The 10,000-nt window shown below is 44.2% G+C and overlaps 1 protein-coding gene across 1 annotated transcript in view; it reads left to right on the forward strand.

Moving 5' to 3' along the window:
* The window catches only part of wfdc1 (WAP four-disulfide core domain 1), a 17,572-nt gene that overhangs the window by 5,196 nt on the left and 2,376 nt on the right, over positions 1–10,000 (forward strand). Inside the window, exons 3-4 of the mRNA XM_084060200.1 lie at positions 9,328–9,526; positions 9,966–10,000. The exon at positions 9,966–10,000 is cut by the window's right edge and continues 49 nt beyond it. Of these exons, the coding sequence (XP_083916326.1) occupies positions 9,328–9,526; positions 9,966–10,000 (234 nt within the window). The remainder of the gene's footprint in view (positions 1–9,327; positions 9,527–9,965) is intronic.

A 10,000-nucleotide genomic window follows, 5' to 3' on the forward strand; every position in this document is an offset into this window, starting at 1 on the left:
AGTGTTTGAAAGTGGTCTGTATCAGTCCAAGATGTACTGACATCACACTGAGTGGAGGAAAGCAAGTGATTTTGTAAAAAAAATAAAAATGTTGGAGTACCTCCAAACAGACATGGCCTCACGCCCCCCTACGTTGGCGCGACCCCCAGTGGGAGCCCAGACCCCAGGTTGGGAACCACGGCTTTATCTCACTGTTTCGCGGACCCCTTTTTATGGGTCGTGAGTAAATATCCCTCTTTGTTTCCTACATATTCAAAGATATTCAAAAAACAAATGATAAAATCTTTTTTCAAAAGAATTTCATAAATATTAAAGAAAAATCGAATAAAATGTCTCCCGTTGCGTCTCAAGCTAAAATAATGTGGGAACCACTGCTCTATCTGACCTGTGGAGCCAAGTAGTGTGAGTTTGACCTCAGGGTCGTGGGTCTCACTCCCCCCCCTTTCAAACCCTCCACTCACCCATACAGAGGAGTTCAATGGTCACCTCCAGCATATTTGTCATGTCTATGCTATTCAAGGAAAGTGTCACACAGCGCACAGAAACGTTGCAGATTTTGAACCTAAATTCCATTGTTCTGATGTGACATCATATATACTGTGAAACAAAAATACTGTTTCTCCAGCGACCTTTGTATTTCACAGGACAAATACACAGAAGACATTTTTTTACTTAACGGACCCGTCCATTTGGTTACATTTGTACACTCTCTGAGTAAAATTACCACTGAGGATTTTGATTGTGCACAAAGAGGATGCAGATCATGACTTATAAGGGTATGAAACAGTGTTTTCACGGTATTGAGAATTGAGATGTTGTGGTGTGTGCAGGGTGTTGATAGGGGTGTGTGTGGTGGTATTTGTGTGGTGTTTGGGGTGTGCGTGGAGGTGCTTGGGTGGTGTTTGGGGGTGTTTGGGTGGTGTTTGGGTGGTGTTTGGGGTGTTTGGGAGGTGTTTGGGTTGTGTTTGGGTGGTGTTTGGGGGTGTGCGTGGTGGTGTTTGGGTGGTGTTTGGGGGTGTGCATGGTGGGGTTTGGGCATGTGTGTGGTGGTGTTTGGGCATGCGCGTGGTGGTGTTTGGGGGTGTGCGTGGTGGTGTTTGGGTGGGGACAGAGGAGAACAGATGTGGTGGTGTGTGCAGGGGAATGGAATGTGAAAATGGGTCTGGTGGACAGGAGTGCTACACAGCAGAATCCAGAGAGTTCATTTAACCCTGTAAGTGTAAAAATGGACACAGACTCACAGGTCAGGTTAAAGTGACATGACATGCATGTTATGTAAATGTAAAAATGGACACAGCCTCACAGGACACGTTAAAGTGACATGACATGCATGCACAGGATGCACAGAGTTCTGACAGGCTTCTGACATGGTGTAACATTAGCGTCACTCTTCCCCAGGTAAAACAGAAAGAATTACCACAAATTCCCAGTAGGGCTGGGGCCACATGACCTCAAATCAATATCACGATTATTTCAAACTTGTGCCTTGATTACGATTAATGAACGATGATAAAAAAGAAAAGTATAGTATTTGCCTCTGAGGTGTAGTGGAGTATAAAGTACTGAACATTTTAAATACTAAGTAAAAGTACCTCAACATTGTACTAAAAGGGATAATTCACCCAAAAAATTACTTAATTTATATCAATTACACACCCCATGAAGCCTTGAATTCATGGCAGAGACTCAATGGAGACTCTTGGAGTCTCCTACCTGAGACTCTGCCGGTCATCAAATTATTGGCTTAAGAATACGACAAAAACTAAAAAGTCTCCATGAATTCAAGGCTCAGTGTGGTGAGTAATCGATAGAAAAAAAGTCATTTTGAGGGTGAACTATCCCTTCAAGTACAGTCCTTGAGTAAATGTACTTAGTTACTTCCCACCACAACCACTCTACTCATTCAGCTATGGCTGCCACAGTACAATGGGCCTTACATACAGACCAAAACTCAACTAGACACAGAGTTTTGTCTTCTCATTCTGAGGTGGTTTTTGATTACATCTGTGGTCTCACCCCTAAAATTCAATGTCAATGATAGTAATGAGCTCCATGGAACTGCTTCTCAGTTTTTTCTTTTTCTTTTTCCGTCTGTCTGACTTAGTCTCCTCGATCCTTTCTTAGTTCCTCATCTCCTTTTCTTCCTCACTTTATGTCTCAACCTCTATCTGCCTCCACCTCTCTCATGCCTTTAAGACCAACTTTGTCGAACAAGAAGAAATTATGTAGATTAATTATCTAAATTAGCCTTTATATTTCACTCCTGCCCCATTCCTGCCCCTCTCTCCTCGCCTATTCCTCGCTCTAAGGCCTAAAAGATTTGCGATGAGATTAAACCACTTTTTTTAAGCCAGATTTTTACTTTGTGTTATGACGGCACAAATAGGGTCGGGTTAGCTATTTGTCGGCTATTTCCGCTGAGCAGCACAGTTGTGCGACGGGGCATACATTGAAGCATTAAGCGCTTTTCACGCAGGAAGCGACTGACGCGCCGTTTTCAGTGAGAGGCGAGCATTCACACAGTCATTATGCAGAATGTCCCATTTTGCAAGGATTTGAATTTGCTGAAATTGTGGCCTCAAAACGGGTCTGTAGAAACCAATGGGTGACGTCGCGGCTCCCTTTGTCCATATTTTATTACAGTCTATGATCTATACACAAGAGTAGCACAGTGGATCCCCCTTGATCCGAACCAGATCGCAGGCGTAGTGTCGCTTCAATTCCCGCGCGTAAAAGGCCTTTAGAACATTGCGTAGAAAAATGGCAGCGGTCTTAATTACCCTTAAGAGGGGGGCTTAACGAGGGAAAGGAATCCCCACAGGAGGCTGCTGTCTGTCAGCTCAATTCTCCTCATCAACAGGATTTTATCCAGCATCTCTGGTTCGGTTCAGAGCCAGGTTCACATGGTCTACATCACATCATGATTCAACCCAATGACCGGCTGGATTGAGCTCAGTCAAAGTCAGTCAATATAAATCAGCTTTGGCAAACCTTTCCTGTTATACGTTAAGACTATAAGTACATTTGACCATTCATTCAGCTCCCAGTCACTGGTATATGGTCATTTGGACTTTGGTAGTGGGTCCTGAAGCGTCACTAATGCTAATCAGATGATGAGAGTCTGCTGCTGCACAACGGGACATCTGCTGGAGTTTTAGAGGGAAGTCTAGTGTCCACATACAGTGATGTACAGTATGTGTACAGTACAGTATGTTACACACACCGTACAGTGCAGTATGTGTAATGTACAGTACAGAAGTGTAAACAGTTTGGCTAGCAAGCATCAGACCATTCATGGTTGTGTGCTGAGATCTCAGACAGATACTCAGACTCCATTGCTTCCTGTGTTTAAGTGGACACACACACATACAACCACACACACACACACACACACACACACACACACACACACACACACACACACACACACACACACACACACACACACACACACACACACACACACACACACACACACACACACACACACACAAACACAGCTGCAAAGGAATGTACACATGCATGTGCATGCGCACGTGCACTGACACTCACACAAGCTCTCTCATGAACATAATATGAATGTATGCCATGACATTCCACACACAATAGCGATGTACGTACTTATATTTCTATATTTCTTTGCTATGAAGGGTATATGATAACCAGCTATACATCGTCTGCTGGCTTCCTCTCTCTTTGTGTCTCTCTCTCTCTCTCTCTCTCTCTCTCTCTCTCTCTCTCTCTCTCTCCCCCCCCCCCCCATACATTACTTGTCTACCTCTCTCCATCTTTCTATGTGCTCCTGGCTAGCTCACCAGTACTTTTGACCCTTGCATCCTTTTGTGTTGTTTACTGAACATCAATCAGCTGTGTTCAAACACAGTCTATACCTACCTGCTGCTGTATATAACTAGACGGCAGGTTGTTTTGTCTGTCTGCATCTGCCTGTCTGCTCTTTTCCCCACAGCTTTCGGCTGACTGTGACTGCCTGAGAGAGTGTGGGAGGGGCAGGGGTAGTCAATCATGTCTGTCCATGTCCATAAAGTCTGTCCGTTTGTCTGCAGTCAGGAAATGGAGTGAGACTGAGTGAGAAGCTGAACAGATGTGTGGTATAGGCTGTTCCATTTAGCAGGCACGGGGGATTGAGTTGCAACTTTTAGGACGGTCATATCCCATTAGATTTCTACATTCACGCCTGTGTGTGTGTGTGTGTGTGTGTGTGTGTGTGTGTGTGTGTGTGTGTGTGTGTGTGTGTGTGTGTGTGTGTGTGTGTGTGTGTGTGTGTGTGTGTGTGTGTGTGTGTGTGTGTGTGTGTGTGTGTGTGCGTGCGTGCGTGCGTGCGTGCGTGTGTGTGTGTGTCTCTCTCTTGGCTCTCAGTAAACAGGACGTCTGTGATCTGTGCGTGAAATCATGAATGGTGTGATGTCAGTCCAGTGTTGGAGTCATGCAGTCAGCATCACTAATGGCCCTCCATCACCCCTCCTTATAAACCAGTGGTACTCAAACTATTTCATAAGAAAGATTGGTCAAGACTATAAGCTCACAATGCGTCACATCACTCTCACTGAACTTATTTTCTTACCCTATACTATGTCCTCTAGTACTTCCCTCTACACTAAATCTCTTTGCCCCAGAATAAGGACACCACACACCTACAGATCTGGTGGTTAATGGTTAGCATGGTGCACTACAGTAAGAAAGCCTTCTTTGTCACCCTTCTTAACTAATGTGTGTGTGTGTGTGTGTGTGTGTGTGTGTGTGTGTGTGTGTGTGTGTGTGTGTGTGTGTGTGTGTGTGTGTGTGTGTGAGAGAGAGAGAGAGAGAGAGAGAGAGAGAGAGAGAGAGAGAGAGAGAGAGAGAGAGAGAGAGAGAGAGAGAGAGAGAGAGAGAGAGGTGTCCTCCTTAGCTACAGGATTAATCAGGGTTGATGGGCTGAGTTAACGAGCAGCAGAGCCCCGTGTCTGCAAGTTCCACTCCTACAAATCACGACATAGAGAGAGAGAGAGAGAGAGAGAAGAGAAGAGAGAGAAAATAGATTTATAGAGAAAGATAGAGGGAGATAGAGGAAGAGAATGCCCACATATAGGCACTGGCACACACTTCAAAGGCAGGCACCCGCGTGGCAGATACAGAGTTAATAAACAAACGTTCAGAGACGCGCATGATGCTGGATGGCGTGACAGACAACGCAGCCTGGAGAGCATGCAGGCAGTGTGTCTGTGGGAAACAAAGACATGAAGGCAAGATGATATACGTAGAATGACTGACTGACAGACAAGGAGAGCGGGAAAAATGGCTGGCGAGTACATACTGTAAACACAGCATGTACAGATTAAACCCACATTCACATGTCATCTAATTCCATAGTGCATTGAGTTTTGGACACATATACAAATGCCTCTCCTTTTTTTTTAAACCAAACATACAGTACATTTAATATAACTTAAAGTCACAGCACTTGATATGTGTGTGAGATATAAAGAGCTGGTCATAGAACAAAATGTGAAACTGACTTCTGGTAACTAAAGACCTCTGCACAAATTGTGGTAAAGAAGCATTGGAATGACCATTACCATTACAAGCCTTTAGGACTTTTATCACTACAAACGAAACAATTTTTAGTACTGCAAACTGAAGTTTTAGCACTGCAAACTGAAGTTTTAGGACTATACACTGTAGTTGTAGCACTGCAACCTTTAGTTTTAGTACTACAATATGTTGTTTTGACTACAGTAAAGTAAAACACTTCAGATGCAGGCAAATGAAAGGCTCAATGAGCAGGAAATGCCTCATGAATAGAAATGTAGCTTCTGCAGTACCATGCCAGTGTTCAGTTACATACACACACACACACACACACACACACACACACACACACACACACACACACACACACACACACACACACACACACACACACACACACACACACACACACACACACACACACACACACACACACACACACACACACACACAATACAATACAATACAAACAAACAAACAAACAAACAAACAAACAAACAAACAAACAAACAAACAAACAAACAAACAGACAGGAAGGGTATGACTGTTCCAGGAGATTGTTTTGCTAATCTGATGGGATGCAGGGTTAGGTGTAATTAACATGATTATGTCATTATGGAGCCACAGGAGACCTTGTACAGTAGTGTTCATTCATTCATGTACAGTACTGTCTGGACCTGGAACACATTATGTTGTATCCTACGGCATCCCTGCCCATGTCCTTTCATAACTGCTGAACATGGGGTCACACTGTACTACTGTATACAGTGGCATAAGCCAGTATGCCACAGCTCAGGTCCGGGGACCGCCAGGGGTCTTTGAGAGTGTTCCACAGGGTCCGAAATAAAATTAAAAACAGTCCTATTTCAACAATAGGCTGAAAGTAGTTCCTTTCACTATAATTTCACCAGCTTGACGGTGATCTATTATTGGGAGAATGTACACGCATGCAGATTAGTGGTTCTCAAAGTGGGGTCCCCGAAGGGGTTCCAGGGGGTCCCGAGATAAATTAGTTAATATAACATCAAAATCAGTTTAACAACTTTAACCCTATATACTGTATACAGTACACCAGCTATTTTTAAATAGGCGGTCTACAACTTCGTAGATCTGCTATTTTCAAGAAATCTTGGGGATGGGGGCCAAATTTACAATCGGATTGCTGAAGTCTTCCACTACAAAGTGTTTAGAACAGTTTTCGCTGAGCTCTGACTACAATAACCACATAATGTTGGTATGAACCCCCCCCCCCTAAAGTGGCGGTCGACAGAGCGAGTTATTTAGTGTTTACAACACACATGCAGTGTGTGTGTGATGCTGACATCAGCGCCAAACATTTGCTTTCGCTTTTCCAGTTGGTTTGGGAGAACACTTGTTCAGCCTGCCAAATAAACAGGGCCGTTTTAACGATCGCGTGCGGTCCACAAGCCCATTATCTAATTAGTAACATGGAGGAGAAAAGAAAATACTAGGGGTAGGGGAGACCCTGCAACTTTCTCCCCCTCTCTCTCTCTCTCTCTCTCTCTCTCTCTCTCTCTCTCTCTCTCTCTCTCTCTCACACTCACTCACTCACTCACTCACTCACTCACTCACTCACTCACTCACTCACTCACTCACTCACTCACTCACTCACTCACTCACTCACTCACACACACACACACACACACACACACACACACACACACACACACACACACACACACACACACACACACACACACACACACACACACACACACACAATTAAGGGCCATTAGCACATGTAATAGAAGCAACCTCTGCACAATCCAAACTCAGGAGTTTGTTTTAGGCCGGGGGTGAAATTGCACAGGAAACTGGCAAATCCCAGCCAAATTAATAAAAATTGCATGAAAAACATACAAAGCCTTGTGATCATACAATTATCTAATTAGAGGAAATCTCTAAACTCACATACTGTAGGCTACCACTGCCTCAGAAGGCCCTTGACAACATCTGCTGTATTGTTCAGAGGTGGAAAGTAACTCACCTCAAATTTTGAGGTGCCAATTATTTTATATTTTATACTTTATACTTATACTCCACTACACCTCAGAGTCAAATATTGTACTTTTTAATCCACTACAATTACTGTATTTGAAAACTTTTTTGTAGGCTACTTCAAGTATATTTTGATACCAATTATCTATATAATACAATTGGCAAGTGGCAAGTGTGGCTGTGTGTCTGTTTGTCTGGGTCTCCAAAAAGTTAGGTTTGGCTTTCGGTTTGCATGTTGCAGTTAGGTTTCGCTTTTGGTTTGCGTGTTGGCAAATCATGTGTGAGAAACAAGCACCGGTGTTGCAACGAACGTCTACACACTACTGTTTCTGTCTCCGATGTGTGGGCCAGGCTACTAGACAGGAGGGCCGCGTAGCGGCCCAAACCTCTAGTTTGTAAAATATTAAACACAGGACTTTAACTTGTAACAGAGTTTTTCTGCATTGTGGTATTGATACTTTTACTTAAGTAAAAAACATATTGAGTACTTCTTACACCACTGGTATTGTTCTGTAGTCCTACAGTGCGTTCCCCTAACCCAAACATATAAAAACAATACAATACAATACACTGTTGTGTTTGCCACACAATGCTTATAATTACAGGAATCACATTCCATTTATTCACTCTTTCATTTAGCTGCAGTTGAAAGTGTCTGAAGTTTTCTATAGTGGTTTTGAACAGTTTTTCAGCATCAACAGAAAAAATAAACAATAATCACAATGAACAGTGTTCTCTAATATCACAGGAGCTAGTTCTTTGTGCAGTGACCGGCTGTATAAATCATTTATAATGAAAGTTAATTTAACACCAAGTCTGTGATGTTTAATAGTTTTCTATTCTGACCTAAGTAGGAATACCTTTCTACAGAGCAACAGAATGAGAGTGAACAGATGTTATCTGTTTGTATAAAAATATACGTTGTACATTGGCCATAGCTGAGATAACAAAGATATGTAAGCCTTTCATAAGCAAGTAGCAGATTTTCTCAGCACCTGTGTGGGCACGCGCGCGTGTGCACGTGTGTGTGTGTGTGTGTGTGTGTGTGTGTGTGTGTGTGTGTGTGTGTGTGTGTGTGTGTGTGTGTGTGTGTGTGTGTGTGTGTGTGTGTGTGTGCGTGTGTGTGCGTGTACATGCATATGCGTGTATTTATGTTTATCCAGCCCAAAGCTAATCCTTGTGAGTGTTTAACTGCTTGGCTCAGAGTCCTGCAGGCTCACCCGTGAAATGTTTGTTCCCACACTGAGAAAACCTTCCAAAACCAGGTCAACACGTTTGCAGGCCTCCTGTGAGCCTGCTGTGATGATGTTGATATACAAACCCAACGCTGCCCTCTCCTGGTGAAAGGAAAGAAAATCTGTGGTGTGGTGTGGTAGTGCAGTGGTTCTCAAACTTTAAAATGTCAAGGACCACAGTAACTCTGTGAGAGTACAAATGGAACCACACTGATTTGGAACCCCCTCAAGGAATCCTGAGGGTTCCCGGACCCCACTGGGAATCACTGTGTGGGTTCCATAGTTCATGTGCTGCGCCTGCAACCTCATGATTATGGAGAGCTACCAGTCTACCTGTTTTAAAATCTCAATTCTAAAGTAATGTGACAAAAAAAATCCATCACTTCTCTGTCATTAAAACCAGGCGAAGACAACATTTTAACAACAATCATGACATTACGATATGTTTGTACTGTACGTGCATATTAGTTTGTCTCAATTACTCTCTCTCTCTCTGTCTCTCTTTCTCTCTGTCTGTCTGTCTGTCTGCCTGGCTGTCTGTCTACAGCAGGATTATGAGTATCCAAACCAGTCTCAGTCCACGCAGCACCAGAAGAATGACCGCTGTCCTCCGCCGCCCCAGATGCTTCCGGAGCGGGCCTGCGAGGTCCCTGTGTGCCGCTCCGACTCCGAATGTGAACGCCACAAACGCTGCTGCTACAACGGCTGCATCTACGCCTGTCTGGAGTCTGTTCAGCCCCCACCAGGTCAGTAGACTCCGTACCGTACCAACCCCTACAATAACCCCAACCGTAACCATCTCCCAACCCAAAAACCTTACCCCAACATGTCTGGAGTCTGTCCAGCCCCCACCAGGACAGTGGACTCCGTTCCGTACCATACCAACCCCTACAATGACCCTAACCTTAACCCTCTCCCAACCCAAACCCCTTACCCAAACCCCAACTCTGTCTGGAGTCTGTCCAGTCCAGAAGTGCAGCAAGAACAGCAAATACAACCACCGCAGCTGTGTTAGTTATCGTATTAACATACTTACTAAAGTAGTATAAATACACTTTTTGTTCACTGACGCACGCGCGTGTGTGTGTGTGTGTGTGTGTGTGTGTGTGTGTGTGTGTGTGTGTGTGTGCGTGCGTGCGCGTGCGTACGTGCGTGTGTGTGTGTGTGCGCGCACGTTCTGAGCAGTGTTGGACTGGTTGGTGCAGCCCAAACCTCGATGG

The sequence above is a fragment of the Gymnoscopelus microlampas genome, assembly GCF_963454915.1.
Source record: "Gymnoscopelus microlampas genome assembly, chromosome: 6".
In the NCBI taxonomy this organism is placed as follows: domain Eukaryota; kingdom Metazoa; phylum Chordata; class Actinopteri; order Myctophiformes; family Myctophidae; genus Gymnoscopelus; species Gymnoscopelus microlampas.